The following is a 21,690-nucleotide window of genomic DNA, read 5'->3' on the forward strand; positions in this document are numbered from 1 at the left end:
AGCAATTTGGAAAAGAAGAAAAATGCTGGATAAATTATACAACCTGACTTCAAGAGTTAATATATAGCTTCAGTAATCAAGGCACTGTGGCATTGGCTTTAGAACAGACAAACAGATCAATGCACAGAAACAGAGCCACACACAAATTGTCAATTGATTCTTTGACAGAGGTCCCAAATTAATCCTATGCTGAAAATGTAGTCTTTTTACTAATGATGCTGGGACAACTGGATGGATAATTATTATGGGAACATAATGAACTTTTATCCACACTTCTCAACAAATATAGATCTATGGATCATAGACCCAAATGTAAAATTAAACTGTTAGCCTTGAGAAGAAAACATGGATGGATTTTTTTGTGATCTTAGAATAGGCAATGACTTCTTAGGGAGGACACAGAAAACACTAGCCAAAAAAAAAAAAAAAAGGTAAATTTGATTTCAAAACTTCAGAAACTTCAGTTTGTCAAAATACACCATTAAGAAAAGGCATACAGGGGCGCCTGGGTGGCTCAGTCAGTTAAGCGTCTGACTTCAGCTCAGGTCATGATCTCGTGGTTCATGAGTTCAAGCCCCGCATCAGGCTCTGTGCTGATGGCTCAGAGCTTGGAGCCTGTTTCAGATTCTGTGTCTCCCTCTCTTTTTTTTGACCCTCCCCCGTTCATGCTCTGTCTCTCTCTGTCTCAAAAATAAATAAACGTTAAAAAAAAAATTAAAAAAAAAGAAAAGGCATACAAAGCCCCAGACTGGGAGGATTAATAATAAGTTGTACTTTTACATAATAATGATATAGGAAGTATAATGAAATTAATATTCCATTTATATTATAGTATATAAAATACTTGAACTCCAGGCATAAACTTCTAACAATGAAACAAAAGCTGTCAGCACAGAGCCCGACGCGGGGCTCGAACTCATGGACTGCGAGATCATGACCTGAGCCGAAGTCGGATGCTTAACCGACTGAGCCACCCAGGCGCCCCTAGTAAAGATATTTTAATGTAAGACTAATTAGTTTTTCTTAGGATATTTTAAATAACATTTTTAAATGGATTTCCAAGCCAAGGAAACATGCCTTTGTTTTTAGTTTATTGACTATTTCAAATAGTGTGTTTTTACCAGATTGGATTGTGGCAAGCAGGAATTCTATAATTGGTCTTTGATTTGTTAGTGGATATTCAAACAAACCTTCAAAAAAAGGTTAAGAATACTGGAATAAAAATTAGGTCATGAGCAGCCCCAAATACCATAACAAGAAACATAATCTTAAAAAAATGTCCTGAAGATGTCTGCTTTAGCTGCAGGTAAAACACACACCCCTATTACTGTTGAAACTGCACTTTGTAACACTGGGTAGCCTAGCAGATACAATGCCTCAATTATTTTTTGGTTTACTGAGGGCTTAGAACTGGAAACAAATGTGTAAGAAATGTGTGCAGAAAAATTGAAAGAAAACCCTATACAAATGACAAGATTAATCATGGATATGGAATCAAGATTGACATTCCAGAATGCCATGAACCCTGTTACTCCCACAATCACAGAAGCAATAGCAAAAGTTACCCACAAGGAACATAGTGGGGGAGGAATTAGCAATAAGGAAACAATGAACCTATGTTCATGTTGAGGATGCAACAATGACATTTCGAACAGTGTTTTCTAATATTGCAGTGTACTGATCAAAATATATGAATGCTGGGTTGTACACCATTAGGGGAATTTCACACTTTTTGGCTATGCTTCGTAACTGGAATAACATCATCTTCCTGCACTTGGAAACACCCATATATACTACTAATGATGTACAAAATGTATAGAAGCACTACAAAAAACTTGGACTCAGTGCTTGTGAGAAAAGGGCCCAAATAGTCTCTGAAGAACAAATTCATTGGATGGACATCAGTTTCTTGTTCATCTGGGAGAGAATCACATGGGACACAGCAGGACTTTTTAAATGAGGAACACTTTTGGTCAGGAGTTTCTGGCTTTTTCAACCAGCGTAGACAGACTACTTCTCTTTTACCATCCAGGGCCATAAACGCTCCAAAACAGGTGATGTTATAAAAATAACAAAAGAACAGGGTTGTTCCAGTATAAATGCAAAAGTATTGTACGGACCTGAAAGAGGTCATCATCCCTGTATAGAAGGCCAGGACGTTGGCGATAGTGGTGATTGTAATGGACACTGCCACTTTGGAATAGACACTGGACAGCCGCTGTTTGATATTATCCATGAGGCTGGTCTTCTACCAGGCAGAAATCATTATAAACATACCATCAACCCCAACACCTGTTAAAAAAACAAAGAATATTAAATATTAACTTTAATATTTAATATTAATATTAAAATATGAATATCTATGAAAAATTAAACACATAAACTCGAAGCATCTTCTTTTTCCATCTCTTAGGTCTTATTTATCTTGCCTGATCTGCGCTTTGATACTATTACTTTCTCTGTCACTTTCTCTGGTTGCTTCTGAATCCACAACAGAATTCACCCCTTCCTCTGTAATAACTCTGTGCTTTATTCATACTCTTACTATTTGTACATAGCACAGGATACTCTACCCCTACTCTTCATTTAGGGTGTTGTAATGATGAGTCAGGAAACCTATTGTAGGTGTTAGTCGAAGCAGGATTAGCATTGTATCTTTGATTCTACTGGATGACTTGAAAGACCATTTTCTCTCATAAACCATCTTAATGAATGCACAAACACACGAAGCCAACATTCTGTTGCTTAAAATATAAACTGGACTTATCTATTGTACAGTTAGCATCTAACCAGCAATGTTTTCACCTCTCTCAAGATTTCTACTAGAGTTGACACTACTTTCACTCATGTATACCTTTGTTTCCATGTATATTGATGCAAACTCAATAAAATAAATAAGGAAATTAACTGCAATAAAATGCTGATCTAATTTCAATTTGGGGGGATCTTGTGCATGGATTACATGGGAGGGTACCGGGAATTGCAACTTTGCCTCTGATGTTTTACGGGTATGATCAAGAAGACAGAAGAATCTGTATTGACACAAGTCTAAACATTCTGTCATAAACTGCATCCTGACATCCCATGGCTTACCAGCTTTGAGGATTTCACTTGGGCTCAGCAGCACAAAAGGGAAGAATCAGAAGTACTAGGGACCAGGAATGAACTCTTGATATGTATTAGGTATTGAAAAACTAGTTTTGTGATTTATAGAAACTTATTCAGAAATTGTCCTTGAACACTTCTTGAGTTGCTTAAATCACACACACACACACACACACACACACACACACTCCTATGTACACACGGACTATTCAGTACTGGTTTATATTAAATCAATTATGTACACTTTAACTATAGTTATTTATGGCTGTGGGGAATACTGAGTGACTAAGCGTGGGTGTGTACTAGGTAGGTGGGTCCTGAAGAGTTAGAGTAAATAAGTTGACATCCAGCAAACAGCTTTTCCATGGTCTCCCCATGGAAACCAAATACTATTCCTTCCAAGTTCCTTACTTTCTAAAATATAGAATGGATAAAGAAGATGTGGTTTATATATACAGTGGAATACTACTTGGCAATGAGAATGAATGAAATCTGGCCGTTTGCAGCAGCGTGGATGGAACTGGAGGGTATTATGCTAAGTGAAGTAAGTCAGGCAGAGAAGGACAGATACCATATGTTTTCACTCCTATGTGGATCCTGAGTAATTTCAGAGAAGACGATGGGGGAGGGGGGAGGGGAAAAAAGTTACAGAGAGGGAGGGAGGCAAACCATAAGAGACTCTTAAATACTGAGAACAAACTGAAGGTTGATGGGGGGTGGGGAGAGGGGAAAGTGGGTGATGGGCATTGAGGAGAGCACCTGTTGGAATGAGCACGGGGTGTTGTATGGAAACCAATTTGACAATAAATTTAACAAAAAATAAATAATTGGTATCTCTTTAAATTAAAAAAATAAAATATAATATAAACACCTTTGTTTTTCATGCTTATTGTAAAATAAATTCTGGAAGTACATGAAAATGCAGAGAAAAAGTATAAACAATAGTAATTCCACCCTGCATTTTTATGTATATCCATCCAGAATTTGCTCTATACAAATATGTACATATAACTGTATCTCTCTATTTCAAACACCTGGTTTCATAGCCAGCATTTTCCATTTAACATTATATATCTACCTCCTTTTGAAGACTGAATATGATTCAAAAGTATTAGTATGCTGTGTTTGAGTTGACCAATCCCATGTTGATATTGAATTAGGTTTTCAAAACTTTTCTGTTCTAAATAATGCTGAAATGAACATACTCGTTCTGCTCTTTGAGCACTTGTCTAATTGTTAAGACAAATTTCTAAAAATGGAATTGCTAAGCCAAAGATATTTGCTGTTTGATGTTTAAATCTTTTGATTTGTTGCAAAATTGGATTTAAAAAAGTGTGTAACAATTTATAATTTTCTCCCAGGAGAATGAGTATTCATTTATATACAACCTTCCTCATATCTTCACTCTTGCTAATATTTATTAATTTAATAAGAAGACAAGGTATCTCACTTTTGGTTTAATTTGCATCCATTCATTAATTGAGAAGTCAAATTATTTTTTCCCTCTACTTCCAGTGATTTATAGTTTGGATTTTGGATGTGTGTGTGTGTGTGTGTGTGTGTGTATGTGTGAACTGCCTGTTCATGTCTCTTGTCTCTGTTTTTCTATTTGGGGTACTAGATTTTTCTGCCTCTAAACACACACACTTCAAGTTGATTTTCTTCTCTCCTGTCACCTCATTTTGGATCTGTGGAGCCACCTGAATATAATTATTTTGCTTAATCTAACATAAATTCCTTCCCTTATCTACCCCATACCCCCACATACACAATGTGTAGCTTCACATTTGGTTTTACTCACCTAGAATAAGAAATGGTGAATTTGCAACTATGATCACCAATGGCACCCCAATGTACAACATCAGGCCAAAGCCGTTCACCACTGCCAAGGCAGCAGAAATCATTCCAAAGGTTGCAGCCCACATTTTGTTTCGTACACAGTCACACCTGTACATTTGGAGGGAGAAATCATGGAATTTGTGGTGGTAGCTTCCACACTGAAATTCCATCAGTTTATAACATTCTCGACTTGGACATCTGTTCAGAAAGCTCTTGGGCAATAATTCCCATACCTGTCTGCTGAAGACCTTTAATTCCCAGATACTGTCCCAGACCAAGTGGGAAAAAGGGCGGAGAGAACAGAAAAGCTGTGAATCAGTACTTTTACCAAACTTCTGAGCAATTCTTCTGCGGCTGGGCAAGCACAAATTCATTCACCACCAGTTCAGAGCCATAAAGATATACCAAATACTTCAGATGGTTAATTACACCCTGATCTTCAAAGGGTATAAATGGAATACAACAGCAAAGGGAGGGCAAGCTCTAGCAGAGAAAGTATCCATATTCAGTGCTCTTTTCACCCACCCTTGACTCCAAGTAGCCATAGATGCAATTCTAAACAGCTCTTGAATTTCAAAACCAGTTCAATATGTATTGTGATTAACAAAATGTATGAAAGTCTTCTCCTAAAACGTTTTCAGGATTCTTGTCTACTGGTGAAGCGGGCTCTAGGAAAGTTGCTACTAATTACAAAAGAATTAGAAATGTAGTCCATTTTGGGGGCGCCTGGGTGGCTCAGTCGGTTAAGCAGCCGACTTCGGCTCAGGTCATGATCTCGCGGTCCGTGAGTTCGAGCTCCGCGTCGGGCTCTGTGCTGACAGCTCAGAGCCTGGAGCCTGTTTCAGATTCTGTGTCTCCCTCTCTCTCTGACCCTCCCCCATTCATGCTCTGTCTCTCTCTGTCTCAAAAATAAATAAACGTTAAAAAAAAATTAAAAAAAAAAAAGAAATGTAGTCCATTTTTTAAAAAAAGTATTTATGGGGCGCCTGGGTGGCTCAGTCAAACAACTGACTTTGGCTCAGGTCATGATCTCACGGTTTGTGGGTTTGAGCCCCATGTTCAGCTCTGTGCTGATGGTTTGGAGCTGGGAGCTGCTTTGGATTTGTTGTTTCCCCTCTCTCTGCCCCTCCCCTGTTCACTCTCTCACTCTCTCTCTCTCTCTCTCTCTCTCTCTCTCTCTCTCTCAAAAATACATGTTTAAAAAATGTTAAGTTTACTTATTTATTTTTGAGAGAGAGAGAGAGCACAAGTGGGGGAGAGGCAGAGAGAGAGAGAGACTACCAAACAGGCTCCACACTACCAGTGCAGAGCCTGATGTGGGGCTTGAACCCATGAACAATGAGATCATGACCTGAGCCAAAGTCAGACACTTAAGCAACTGAGCCACCCAGGTGCCCCTCTAGTCCATTTTTAATAACACAGCCTGTGCCTTTTTCTTTGCTGGACCAACAAAAATGGGAATATATAGGCAGCATTTTAAAGTATGGATTCAGCACTTTACCTACCCAATAACCACAATATTACATTTGAAAATATTGACAACCACCTCTGGTTTTATATTTTGCTTTTTTTGTTAACTGCTTCAAAACAATGACTTATACTTGTCTCTAGATATTTTTAGGAGGAGAGAGAAACTAAGTTTGGATTGAAGACTAGGAGAGTCAACTATGGAAACAGAAGCACTGATTCTAATACAGCAACATGACCATGACCTTTAGGCCAGACAACAGTAAAATAGCTAAACTTTCTTATTCTGCAAAAAATTTCTACACCATGGTTTTATTTTTTCAACACACCAGTGCTATGAGTTAAACTCAGGGCCCCAAACCAACCACATGTGCAAAATTCCAGAGCAAAAGTAAAATTGCTTGTTAGAATAAAATTTGATTGTAATTAATACTTTCTTAAAACAACAATGTTGGTTTATAGCAGTTTGAAATAAGAAAGTAACAAAGATGAACTTTGAAATCAGAAAGATGAATGAGTTACATATGACATTCCATCTTTCAAGTCTCTGGATTTTTTGGTATAAAATTTTCAGATGTAAGGGAGGGAGTGAAGTATATTATTGCCTATAGTGACTTTATTTTGACTACATGCTGAGTTGACTTTGTCTAAACGATCTTTAATGTGCAATACACAATGGAAGGAAAGATTTGAAGATGGAACACTGTAGGAGTTTGGTGAATACACTTGCAGATATTCCGGTCTCCAAGAAAGATTTTTTTTTTTAATTTTTTTTTTAACGTTTATTTATTTTTGGGACAGAGAGAGACAGAGCATGAACGGGGGAGGGGCAGAGAGAGAGGGAGACACAGAATCGGAAACAGGCTCCAGGCTCTGAGCCATCAGCCCAGAGCCTGACGTGGGGCTCGAACTCACGGACCGCGAGATCGTGACCTGAGCTGAAGTCGGACGCCTAACCGACTGCGCCACCCAGCCCCGAAAGATTTTTTTTTTAAGTTCATTTCTCTTGAGAGAGAGAGGCTGACAGAGAGAGACAGAGAGAGAGAATGGCAAGCAGGCTCCACACTGTCAGCGCAGAACCCGAAGTGGGGCTCAAACCCGTGAACCACGAGATCATGACCTGAGCCGAAGCCTAGAGTCAAGACGCTTAGCTGACAGAGCCACCCAGGCACCCCTGAGAAGGATTTTGTTTTAAGCAGTTTATCAGAATGACCTAGGGAAGTCTTAGAACTTTAGATCTCCTGGAACCTGGCTATGCAGATCCTGATTCAGTAGGTTGGTAGGGAAGCTGCAGAATCTTTATGTCTAAAACCTTCCCCATATGACTCCAGTGCAGGCAGCAAGATGGCCAACCTTCTGAATGTTTTATTTACCTGACAGGGAAGGGCTAAATTAGAACTTATTATACTTAGACAACAATCTATATGTTTGGTAAGAGATCCACATCTTCCTTCAAAGGTAATGATGTTTCTCATAAGTAAACAACAGTTTACAGTGTATTTGAGAAGGGAAAGATTTTCAAGCTTGTTTCAGAAACAGATCTAATATTTGGTGTAAATGTTGTCATGTCCAAAATGTGAGACAATTTTGAAGGAGTCAAGAAGATCAATATACCACTACTTGCTGTAGAATGAGGTTCAAGCTAGAGCATATACTTGAAAAAGTTTGTTCATATGACTTCACAATCAGACAATAAATACGGAACCCTAAAACAGGTGCAAATAAGGCTTCTGTGTGAGGTAAATGCATATGTGCAAGGATAACCTTCATATGTAAGTGTAAATGAGTCAGGCAGCATGGGCAATGTCTTAGGGACTGTCTAGGAGGCTGTTGTCCAGACCAGAGATAAGAGATTCTCAGTGCTAACAGAGAGGTAGGAGTGGGAGATGTCCTAGGAATTTACAAACACATTCAAAGGAGAATTGGTTTTATTTTAAAGCCTAGAGAAGGCACGTATTGAAGCATCATGGCAGCAGCTGTGCCTTAAGGATTTCCCTCTTCCTTTTCTTTTTCTCCTTGGACATGCTCCAACTAACTTAGCAAGATGGGAAGCAGGAAGAGAAGGGATAGAAGAGGGCTGGCGAACCAACAGAATGGGGGAAGATATTTGCAAATGACATATAACATAAAGGCTTATTATCCAAAATCTATAAAGAACTTACCAAACTCAACACCTGAAATAATCCAGTGAAGAAATAGCCAGAAGACATGATTAGACCAAAGAAGGCATCCAGATGGCCAACAGACACATGAAAAGATACTCAACGTCACTCATCATCAGGGAAATACAAGTCAAGACCACAGTGAGATACCACCTCACACCAGAGTGGCTAAAATTAACAACTCAGGAAACAACAGATGTTGGCAAGGATGTGGCGAAATGGGAACCCTCTTGCACTGTGGGTGGGAATGCACAATTGGTGCAGCTGCTCTGGAAAACAATGTGGAGGTTCCTCAAAAAATTAAAAACAGAATTACCCTATGACCCAGAAGTAGCACTATAGGAATTTATCCAAAGGATACAGGAGTGCTGATTCATAGGGGCACATGAACCCCAATGTTTATAGCAGTGCTATCAACAATAGCCAAAATACAGAAAGAGCCCAAATGTCCATCAACTGATGAATGGATAAAAAAGATGTGGTTTATATATACAATGGAATACTACTTGGAAATGAGAAAGAATGAAATATTGCCATTTGCAACTACGTGGATGGAACTAGAGGGTATTATGCTAAGCAAAATTAGTCAGAGAAAGACAAATATCATGTGACTTCACTCATATGAGGACTTTAAGATACAAAACAGATGAACATAAGGGAAGGGAAGCAAAAATAATACAAAAACAGGGAGAGGGACAAAACATAAGAGACTCTTAAATATGGAGAACAAACAGAGGATTACTGTTGTAGGAGGAGTTGTGGGAGGGGGGATGGGCTAAATGGGTAAGGGCATTAAAGAATCTACTTCTGAAATCATTGTTGCACTATATGCTAACTTGGATGTAAATTTTAAAAAATAAATTAAATTTAAAACATTTAAAAAAGAAGATGTGGTTTATATATACAATGGAATACTACTTGGCAATGAGAAAGAATGAAATCTTGCCATTTGCAACAATGTGGATAGAACTGGAGGGTATTATGCTAAGAGAAATAAGTCAGTCAGAGAAAGACAGATATATGTTTTCACTCATATGTGGAATCTGAGAAACTTAACAGAAGTCCATGAGGGAAGGGAAGGGTAAAAAATCATTTCAAACAGAGAGGGAGGCAAACCATAAGAGACTCTTAAATACAGAGAACTGAGGCTTGATTTCTCTGGGGAGGAAAATCGGTAATGGGCATTGAGGAGGGCACTTGCTGGGATGAGCACTGGGTGTTGTATGTTAAGTGATGAATCATGGGAATCTATTCCAGAAGCCAGGACTATACTGTATGTTAGCTAACTTGACAATAAATTATATTCAGAAAAAAAAAAGAAGAAGAGAACTGGTAAGCTCCTTTCTCTCCATTAAGGGCTATCCCATGCAGCATGCTCTAGCAAAGGGTGCTGGAGGGCACCTTAACTTTAAATCAAGTTACCAATTTTGTTTATTACATGGACATGGACGTGGACATGGACATTTGAACTCTGACTGGAGGATTTTGTCCTACCTACTAATGACCACAAAAGTCACATGGCCTGTCTGAGTTTTCATGGGGCAGAGGAAGAACTTGCTCTTACCTACAAAACTTAAAGGGAACAAAGCGAGACAAAAATAAAGTTGCATTATGTTTATACCTCATGAGTCCTATGTGTTTCATATTCTGGTTACATAAACATAAAGTCTTCAAAGACAAATAAATATAAATCATTTTCTAAGGGTGTCTGGCTGGCTCAGTCAGTTAAGCATCCGACTCTTGGTTTCGGCTCAGGTCATGATCTCCTGGTTTGTGAGTTCAAGCCCTGTGTCGGGCTCTGCTCTGACAGCGAAGAGCCTGCTTGGGATTCCTTCTCTCCCTCTCTCTCTGCCTCTCCTCTGCTCACTCAACCATGCTCTCTCTTTCAAATTAAATAAAGACTAAAAAAATCATTTTCTAATTGCCTTCAGTATAAGATTTGCTGTACTACTGTCCATAATTATTAGTAAAGATAAGCAAGAATTGATATAAATTTGTATATTCAGAACCAACTACCTAGTAGGAAAGTTTTGTCAAGCCAATTGTTGGTACCTTGGAGATTCCACACTAGGTTAACATTATTTTTATACTCTAATGACTTTAACAAGCCTGAATTTGGTCTTTTTTCCTTCCCATCCTTCCTCCCCTATTTTCTCCCTCCCTCCCTCTCACCCTTCCTTCTTAGTTTTTTGATTTTGTTTGTTTACTAGGGAATGTGGTCTTTGTTTCCAAAATAACAAAGTTGCGAGGTAGTTTATTAACTCTAACGAGATACCCATCATGGTTAACTCGCTCTACCTATTGGGGCCTTATTTTTCTCTACCTTAAAACCTAGAGAGTTGAATTATATCATTTGCTCCCAAACCCACCTATACAGGAGAATCAACTAAAGACATTTTTGAAATATAGATTTTCAGACTGAAACCCCAGAGACTTGATTCAATAGGTGGCTTCAGAATAAGTAGGTGTAGAGTCCTCTCTGGAACTCTGCTGTGAGAATCACTCAATTAATATATTCTATGGGGTTACTTCTAAAACTAAATACTGGTGTTTGCTGATATTTTCAATATTTTAGCTTTCTGATTACAAGAGCCCAAACTAACCCTAATGCCTAGATAACAATTTTTAAGTGCTTAACAAGGTAAACCCCACATCCGAACAATGGGGACACCCAAGTCAATTAAATTAGAGATTAATTTTTTATATAGTTAAAAGTACTAGTTCAAATTTATACAGAAATATGGACTTATTTAATTCTATCAGCATATCTGCTTCCAAATGGAACAATTAGTCACAATTGGCACAATATGTAAAGTAAAAAACATATGTCAAATCAAACAAAACTGGCCATAATTTATTTATTTCTTTTTACTATTCCATCTGATTGCACACTATTGCTAGTGGGGGGTGGGGAGAAAAGAAAGTTTAAAAAATAAGAGTTTAGTGCTGGATGTCAGCAAAACATGGAGTAGGAATTTCCCAAGTCTCATCCCGACAAAGAAATATAGAAAAACGGGCATATATTTTCAGAATTCTGTGAACTCTGGAAAGCAGTCAAAAGCTTACAGCAACTAAGCAAGTGCTAAATGAAAGAAAATCAGGGGAGTACTTCAAAATAGTAGGAATGTTTTATAGTGACTTTACATGCCCTGTCTCCCTCTCCAGTGTGATAGTAGTCTTAAAGTGGCAGTGATCATAATGTGGCAGATGTGTTAAAGTGGCCCCAGTCCCAAACTGTCCCTAAGACAGCAGGGATCTTAAAGTGGTAACAGCTCATGTTACCATGATGGAGCCATTTCCCTGTTTTTGGAGGAAGCAGAGCAGAGATTATTCCTAAAATATTTTATATGTCTGTTCTAACCTATTTGGGGACTACCTGAAGGACTGATGCAAGGCACTCCTCTGTTTTGTCTAACTCAAAACTCAGGTTGAGAAAGCTGGAAACACCACAAGTTGAATTAACAAACCTCATGTGCATAGAGCAAAAGATTATAGCTCAAAAATACAAAAGACTGCCAATGGAAAAAGATGAGGAGCATTTCTCTGGGAATTTAGGATATTAAAAAGCACTCAGTTATACTGGGGAATTTAGAAAATTACCCAGGGCAAGATGTACGCTCAGAAAAGACCTAAGAAGACCCTAAGCTTTCACCTAGGGCTGATCCCTAGGTACAGTGTAAGCCTTGGTAAGTGTTGGAGGTTCCAGGCACAGAACCATTTTGCAAACACTGGGAGAGCTCCTGGCATCCAAGGAAATCTATGTCAAAACACTAGCTAAGGTACAGAAACTTCAGTGACCACAAAAAACAAAAATTACAGTCTTTCAATAATAGTTTCGGAAAATCACAAAGAAAATGGACCACTAATCTTAAATAAACACATAGGGAAACAACAGAAAACCCTGGGGAAGGTGGAATCTGATTTCCAGTTAGCCAAATGTCCAGTTTTCTACACAACCACCACCACCACCAACAACAAATCACAAGATATATAAAGATAGAGGAGAGTGTGGTTCAAAATATGTGTGAAACAAAATAAATAGACAGAAATCATCCTTGAGGAAAGACAGAGCTAGGACTTACTAGACAAAGACTATAAACACTTTTCTAAATATGCTTACAGAGCTAAAGAAGAGCTCTGACAAGAAAATAAGAAAAACAATGTATGAGCAAAATAATAACATAAAGAGGTAGAAATTTTTTAAAGGAACCAAACAGAAATTCTGGAACTGAAAACTACAGTAACTGAAATGACAGAAAACAAACCCAAAAACACTAGAGGCATTCAACAGTAGGTCTAATAGGCAGATGAATCAGCGAACTGAAAATAGGACAATTGAAATGTATGGAGTCTAAGAGACAGAAAGAAAAAAGGATGAAGAAAGTGAGAAGAACCTCAGAGATCTGTGGGTCTACCAGCCAGTAGATCAACATACACATTATGGGAGTTCCAGGAGAGAGAGAAAAGGAGGCAGGGGGCGCCTGGGTGGCTCAGTCGGTTGAGCGGCCGACTTTGGCTCAAGTCATGATCTTGCAGTCCGTGAGTTCGAGCCTTGCGTCGGGCTCTGTGCTGACAGCTCAGAGCCTGGAGCCTGTTTCGGATTCTGTGTCTCCCTCTCTCTGACCCTCCCCCGTTCATGCTCTGTCTCTCCCTGTCTCAAAAATAAATAAACGTTAAAAAAAAAAATTAAAAAAAAAAAGGAGGCAGGAAGAATATTTAAAGAAATAATGGCTGAAAACTTCCCAAATTTGGTAGAAGATATGAAGCTACAAATCCAAGAACCTTAATGAAGTTCAAATAGGATGAACTCAAAAAGACCCAGACTGAGAACATTATAATCAAATCATTGAAAGCCAAAGGCAAAGAGAGTCTTGGAAGCACTGAGAGAGGAGCAACTCACCAAATATAAGGGACCCTTCATAAGTATAAAAGCTGATTGTTTATTAGAAACCATGGAGGCAAGGAGAAAGTGGGATATTTATAGTGCTTAAAGAAAAAAAAACATCAACGGAAAATTCTGTATTCATCAAAACTGTCCTTCAAAAATGAAGGAGAAATTAAGACATTCCAGATAAACAAGAGCTAAGCAGGCTTGTTAATTAGACCTGCCCTATATGAGATGATAAAAGGAATCCTTCAGGCTGAATAGAAAGAACAATAAAAAGTAATGCTAAGTCATATGAGGAAACATAGGCCTTGGTCAAATATAACAGCAAGTATTATTATATTTTTGATTTATAATCCTACATTTTATTACCTACAGAATTTAGAACATAAAAATAATTATAACTCTGTTATTGGGCATAGAGTGTATAAAGACATAATTTGTGACAACAACAACATAAAGAGTGGGGGACAGAGGTGTATAGAAGCAGCAGATTTGTGTGTTTTTGAAGTTAAGTTGGTATCAGTTTAATGTAGATTGTTTTAAACTTAGAATTATATGAATCTCCATGGTAACCATAAAGAAAATCTCACAAAATCATTGCAAAAGGAAATGAGAAGAGAATCAAACAACTCATTAGAAAAATAGAAACTAAACATAGAAGAAGGCATAATGGATGAAGTGAGGGACGAAAAAACTGTATGATACACAGAATACAAATAGCAAAATAGCAGAAGTCCTTCCTTGTCAGCAGTTATTTTAAATGTAAATGGATTAAACTCTTGAATAAAAGGGTAGAAATTGACAGAATGGATAAAATAACATGATTCAACTATATGCTGTCTACAAGAGACTCATTATAGACCCAAAGACATAAATAGATTGAAAGCTAAAGGATGGAGAAAGATATTCCATATAAATATAACCAAAGGAGGGCAGGATTGAATATACTTCTATAAGATGAAATAGATTTTATTTTAAAAACTGTTAAAAGAGACAAAGAAGGGCATTTTAAATTGATAAAAAGAACAATTCATCAATAAGATTCATCTACAAACATACATTCACTGCCAATAGAGACCCAAAAATTAAACAAATATTAACAGACTTGTAGACAGAAATAGATGGAAGATACAATATGCCACTTTCAATAATGTATAAAACATCTAGGCCAATAATCTATAAGGAAACAGAAGAAATGGACAACACTAAATAAATTAGACCTTACAGAGATATATACAACACTCAACCCAATGATAGAAGAATATACATTATTCTCAAGTGAACATGAAACATTCTCTGGAATAGATCATATGTTAGGTCACAAAACAAGTCTGAAAATGTAAAAATATTGAAATTACCCAATGTATCTTTTCAACCAACAATGGAATGAAGCTACAAATCAATAATAGAGGGAAAACTGGATAATTCAAAATGTATGGAAATCAAGCAACTCACTATCAAATAACCAGTGGGTCAAAGAATAAATCACAAGGGAAATTAGAAAATACTCAGCAACAAATGAAAATAAACACACAGCAAAACATAACTTACAGGATGTAACAACACCAGTGCTCATAGGTAAATTTATACTACATTAAAAAGAAACACAAAGGTCTTCAATCACCTTATGGTACTAGACATCTTGCAGAAATAGAAACAAAATAAAACAAAACAAAACCAAAGCTAACAAGGAAGGAAATGAAAAGATTAGAATAGAGATATATGCAATGGAGACTAGAAAAACAATGGAGGGAACCAACAAAGCCAAAAATTGGTTATTTAAAAAGATCAACAACTTGATAAAGTTTTATCTAGAGTGACAAAGAAAAAAGAAGATAGAAATAACTAAATCAGATATGAAATTGAAGACATTACTACTAACCTTAGAGAAATAGAAAGGATTATAAAAGAACACTATAGGGTTGTCTGGGTGGCTCAGTTGGTTGAGCTCCTACTTCGTCTCAGGTCATGATCTCACGGTTGATGGTTTTGAGCCCCGCATGGGGCTCACTGTTGTCAGTGCAGAGCCCACTTTGGATCCTCTGCCCCCACCCCCCGGCCACCTCTCTTCCCTCTTGTGCACTCTCTCTCAAAAATAAATAAACATTAAAAAATAAAGAATACTATAAACTTGTGCCAATAAACTGTTTGAAATGCACAAATTTCTAGAAACACATAAATGATCTAAACTGACTCAAGATGAAATAGAAAATCTCAACAGACATTGAATAAGTAAAAAGACTGAATCAGTAATCAAAAACCACCCAAAAAGAAAAGTCTAAGACCAGCTGGCTTCACTGGTAAATTTCACTAAACATGTAAAGAAGAAGTAACACCAATCCTTCTCAAGTCCTTCCAAAAAGTTGAAAAGGAAGAAACACTCCCTAACTCATTCTATGAGAACAACATACACTGATACCAATCCCAGACAAAGATTACAAGAAGAAAACCATAGATCAATATCTTATGAATGTAGATTCAAATGTCCTTAATAAAATTCTGCAAACCCAATTCAATAGCACATTAAAAAGATTATACATCATTACCAACTAGGATTTATCCCAGGAATGCAAGAGTTGTTCAACATGGGAAAAATCATCAAGTAACATATCACACTAATAGAACAAAGGATAAAATCTACATGATCATCTCAATAGATGCAAAAAAGGCATTTGACAAAATCCAACACCCAATTATGATTAAAAAAAAACCCTCAAAAACAAGGAATAGAAAGGAACTTCCTCAAAATGATAGGGACCATTATACTGAATATCTAACAATATAATCAAAAGTGAAAGAGTGAAAGATTTCCCTTCAAAATCAGGAACAAGATAAAGATGCCCACTTTCACCAATGACACTTGACATTGAAGTGGAAGTGCTATCCAGAGGAATTAAATAAGAAATGGAAATAAAAGGAATTCAAAATGGAAATGAAGAAGTATAACTATCCCTTTTCACAGATTACATGATTCTATATATGAAAATTCCAAAGAAACCACAATAAAACTAATAGAGTTAACAAACAAATTGAGCAAAGGTGCAGGATACAAGATCAACACACAAATACCAGTTGTGTTTCTATATACGTGCAATGAACCACCAAAAATGAAATGAAAAAAGCAATTCCATTTAATGTCTAAAAGAATAAAATATTTAGAAAGAAATTTAACCAAGGAGGTGAAAGACAGAAAGCTACAAAAATTTAGTGAAAGAAACTAAAGAAGACCTAAATTAATGGAAATACAACCTTAGTTCACGGGGAGGAAGACAGTATTGTTAAAATGTTAATCTCACTTAAAGCAACCTACAGATTCAACACAATCTTTATCAAAATTTCAATGACCTTCCCCCCACCCCAGAAATGGAAAAGTCAACCCTCAAATTCATATGGAATTGCAAGGAGTCCTAGATATCCAAAATAATCATGAGAAAGACGATAAAAATTGGAGGACTGAGATTTCCAGATTTCAAAACTCATAACAAAGCTACAGGAATCAAAACAGTGTGGTACTGGCACATCAACAGACATGTAGGCTCATGCATATAATTTAGAGTCCAGAAATAAACCCATACATCTACAACCAATTGATTTTTTACAAGGATGCCAAGTGCAATCAACTGGGAAAGAACAGTCTGTTCATCACATGGGACCTGGAAAACTGGATTTCCAGCAATCAACATGGAAACATGGATTTCCACATGGATTTCCATGCACAAGAATGAAGTTAAACCCCTACTCACACTACATATACAAAAGTGAACTAAAAATTGATCAACAACCTAAATATGAGGGCTAAAACCATAAAACTCTTAGAAGGAAACACAGGGCAAATGTGCATGACATTGAACTTGTCAATGGATTCTTAGATATAAGTGTATAGCAAAAGAAAAAATAAGATAAAGTGGATTTCATCAAAATTAAAAACTCTTGTGCATTAAAGACATTATCAAGAAAGTGAAGAGATAATACACAGAGTGGGAGAAAATATTTATAAATCATATATCTGATAAAGGTTTAATATTTAAAACATACAAAATACTGAGGTGACTGGGTGGTTCAGTCAGTTGAGTATCCGACTTCAGCTCAGGTCATGATCTCACGGTTTGTGGGTTCATGCCCCACATCAGGCTCTGTGCTAGCAGTATGGAGCCTGATTGGGATTCTCTCTCTCTCCTCTCTTTCTGACCCTCCCCCATTCATATTTCTTCTCTCTCGAAATAAAAAAAATAAGCTTAAAACCAAATATACAAAGTACTCACCAACAACAGGACTCAAAAACAAAAAGACAACCAAATTAAAAAATGGGCAAAGGACTTGAATAGACATTTCTCCAAAGATGTACATATGGCCAATAAACACATGAAAAGATACTTAAGATCATTAGTAATTAGGGAAATGTAAATCAAACCACACTTTGTCACTATTAAGTTCACTATTATGGGGCGCCTGGGTGGCGCAGTCGGTTAAGCGTCCGACTTCAGCCAGGTCACGATCTCACGGTCCGTGAGTTCGAGCCCCGCGTCAGGCTCTGGGCTGATGGCTCAGAGCCTGGAGCCTGTTTCCGATTCTGTGTCTCCCTGTCTCTCTGCCCCTCCCCCGTTCATGCTCTGTCTCTCTCTGTCCCAAAAATAAATAATAAAACGTGGAAAAAAAAATTAAAACAACAACAACAACAACAACAACAACAAAAAAAGTTCACTATTATCAATAACACAAAAAACAAGTGTTGGTAAGGATGCGGAGAAATTGGAACCTTTATACATTGCTGGTAGGATTTGGTGGTTCTTCAAAGAACTGAACATAGAATTATCACACCACCCACCAATTCAATTCCCAGGTATATACTGAAAATAATCGAAAACAGGAGCTCAAGAAAATATTTGTACATCAATGTTCGCTGCAGCATTATTCACAAAAGCCAAAAAGTGGAAACATTCCAAGCGCCCATCAACAGTTAAGTGTATAAACAAACAGTGCTGTATGTATACGGTGAAATACCAGTCATAAAAATGAATGAAGTTTTGATACGTGCTAGGATATAGAGGAACCTTGAAAACATTATGCCAAGTGAAATAAGCCAGTCACAAAAGTACAAATATTGTGTGATTCCGCTTATATGAAATCTCTAGAATAAGCAAATTCATAGAGATAGAAAGTAGATGAAGGTTAGCCGGGACTGGGGGGAGGCCATGGAGAGTTACTGCCTAAGGGTTATACAGTTTCTGTTTGGGGGGATGGAAAGATTTAGAAACAGACAGTTGTGGGGAACCTGGGTGGCCCATTAAGCATCCGACTTCGGCTCAGGTCATGATCTCCCAGTTTGTGGGTTCGAGCCCCGCGGCGGGCTCTGTGCTGACAGCTCAGAGCCTGGAGCCTGCTTCCAATTCTGTCTCCTTCTCTCTCTGCCCCTCCCCCACTTGTGCTCTGTCTCTCTCTATCAAAAATAAATAAACGTAAAAACATAAAAATGAAAAAAACCCAGATAGTTGTGATGGTTGCACAACAGTGTGAATGTAATTAATGCCACTGAAATATACACTTAAAATGATTAGAATGGCATATTTTATATCAATTATATGTATTTTGCCACCCAAAAATATCTATTAAAAAGAGTTAAGAAACAATGAAACCATTTTACCTGTAGCATGATATGATTGAAAATAATATGATTAGAAGGTATGCCAAGTGAAACGAAGGGATCACTGTCATCAAAGTTGCTTCAAATTCCAGTTGTCTAGAAATTGATGTAAAGTAGACCACCTGCCACAAAAATTTACTCAAGTAAATAACTTTTCATTCCAATATTTGTGTGAGTCACAAACCCTATTGAAACACTATAGCTTACTGATTGAAACATGTTAAGATTTAGTAAAAGATCAAAATATGTGAATCATGATTTTAGAATAAAGAAGATTAACATAAGTGTGCTTCTTCCCACAAATCTGTGGCACGCTTTCTAAAGTTTCTTTCAGAAACCCAAGGTTTAAACCTCCTGAATACACAAAATCTGAGATCTACCTAAGATTGTGAAACCATTCATAATTACAGAAATTGTGGTTTTTTCTAAAATTTTAGTAGGTCGTTGTCTTTTACTATTTTAATTTCATCGATATTTCAGAAGGATCTGGTATTTTTCCAACAGTTGTCTCACTTTGACCAGGCTTATTCACAACTATTAGTTACAGAATAGCTAGCATGTGCCTAGCACTAGGCTATATAACTTACTTGGTAAATGGTGAGCTAATTCTCTTTTCAATAATGCCGTGGAACTTCTTAAAAGTTTGTTGCTTTTATTCAAATGAACTCCAAACACATTTCAGGGGGTTCCCCAAAATAGCAAAGACTTTGACAGTAAGGATTTTAAAGTAATTTGACTGGAAAACCTGATGATCAATGTCTGCCCTGAGCAGACCTACCTTAAGGATGTAGGATTTGTGTTTTCCACCAGAATATTATTAAGGATTTATGCTGTGTGGCATCCTTTGGTGTGTGAGATTAAGGAAGTTGGATTAAGTGCCAAACAGAGTAGAGCACTCCCAGCTGCAAGTCAAGGACTCCATCAAATAATCCAGGAGTGCTACTACTTGGAAAACATGTTCTTACCCCTCCGACCTTCTCCCGGTCTATAAAACTCAGCCTATAAACCCTCCCTATAAAACTCAGCCACCAGATACCTGGATCCTCTTCAAGGCCAGACGCTTTTCAATGTTGCTAAATTGGTTCAGGAAATGGATCAACTATTTCTTACTACGCTCGTTGTCCTCTCGATCCTCAGTTTTCAGGTAGTAGAGCAACCTCACAGCTTTGGCTTCCAGGAGTAACTGGTTCATTCCCATCCTCTCGCCTAAGAAGGTTCCTCCAATGGTGCCAGCCAGGTAGATGGGCTGACCGGTGTGGTTGTAGATTGGGAACGTGACATTTCTCAGGTCGAGGTCCCTGTTCATCTGCCAGGCATACAGGAGTGGGTTGGAAGGCACGCAGAGACCCTGGTGCTTGGCACACACCTGATTGTAGTTGATCTGGGTTCCGTTTTCCCCCATCGCATACAGATCCTGGATCACGTCATCCACTTTACTAACTTCTGATAAGATTGCTGGTTCTAGCAGGGAGGTCGTGTTGGAGACCGCTAGAATACAAGCGAAATTGACCTCGGTGCTCTTCCTGGAGATGGAGAAGCCATAAGAGTCGTTGGCGGTGAAGTGTTTCTGCACAAAACGCCTCTCGGCCTTGGCCGGGCTCCCTATTGGGGTGTACTGCTCCTCGAAGTTTTCTTCTACATCCTTGGGCAGGTAAATCAAACCGGTGCCCAGAGCGGCCATCAGCACCATGGGCACCAGCAGGAAGATCCAGGGGTGCGCGCCCACTTCGCATCCCAGCCTTCGGAAGACGCAGGAGAGGGGCGCCTCCAGACAGTCGGTGTGGCAAGGGGGTCTCTCAGACATCCGGTTTTCCGACGGATATGCAGGCAGCAAGGAATCCCCCCTCACTGACACCAGATGTGAATGGGGCGCCCCAGAGGGCTCTGGCAACTGCCCCGAAGCCCAGGTCATCTCGGGTTCCTGTCTTCAACCGAAGAACTACTCTGACTCGTGCTTGGAGGCCGGCAGCGGCTCTGAGCCCAGCCCTGCCTCGGGTTGCCGCTTCGCCTCTGACCTGGGCCCCCGGCTCCTCCGCTGCGGGCTCCCGCTCCGCCGGCGCAGGCGCCTCCGCCTCCGCCTCCTGCCAGGCCTCTGGCGCCACCTCAGAGGGACTAAGGCTCATTTCCGGGAAGGAAACGCCAGGGTCTCAAACGTGACAGCAGATTAGAAAGCAGCCACTGGACCGAGCGCCCATCTCCGCCCCACACGATGGTTTCCTGGAGAAATTCTACGGTAGTCTGTTTGAGTTCCGGCTGCTAGCGCCCGGATCCGGAAGGTTCGTTGGGAAGCACATGTTTTGACTCATAGCCCAACTAGCCCCAAATTTGTCTGTGGCGTACCGGATGCTCCCAGGAAGTTAGTTAGTACACAAACACTACTTAACGGTAAGATGCGTGCCTCTTCTACAAGACTCACACACACACACACACACACACACACACACACACACACACACAAATGTGGTGTTACCTTTCCGGGGAGCATCCAGTAACACAGTTCTCGGGTAAGGTGAACCTTGTACACCTGGTTTAGTGATTCTTTTTGTTAACTACAAACGTAACATATATTCTTCTTGTAAAAAGTTAGA

At 38.6% G+C, this 21,690-nt stretch overlaps 1 protein-coding gene across 1 annotated transcript; it reads right to left on the reverse strand.

Moving 5' to 3' along the window:
- Positions 1-1,074: 1,074 nt before the first annotated feature.
- On the reverse strand, positions 1,075-20,906 carry LOC124501825 (patched domain-containing protein 3). Its single transcript, XM_047066306.1, is given in 4 exon segments — positions 1,075-2,292; positions 4,907-5,052; positions 19,103-19,224; positions 20,139-20,906. Coding segments are annotated over 4 exon segments (1,605 nt in total). The 3' UTR covers positions 1,075-1,723.
- Between the last annotated feature and the right edge of the window lie 784 nt (positions 20,907-21,690).

The sequence above is a fragment of the Lynx rufus genome, unplaced genomic scaffold, assembly GCF_022079265.1.
Source record: "Lynx rufus isolate CCGP_SWC_20201006 ecotype Redwood Valley unplaced genomic scaffold, mLynRuf1.p SCAF_7, whole genome shotgun sequence".
NCBI lineage: Eukaryota > Metazoa > Chordata > Mammalia > Carnivora > Felidae > Lynx > Lynx rufus.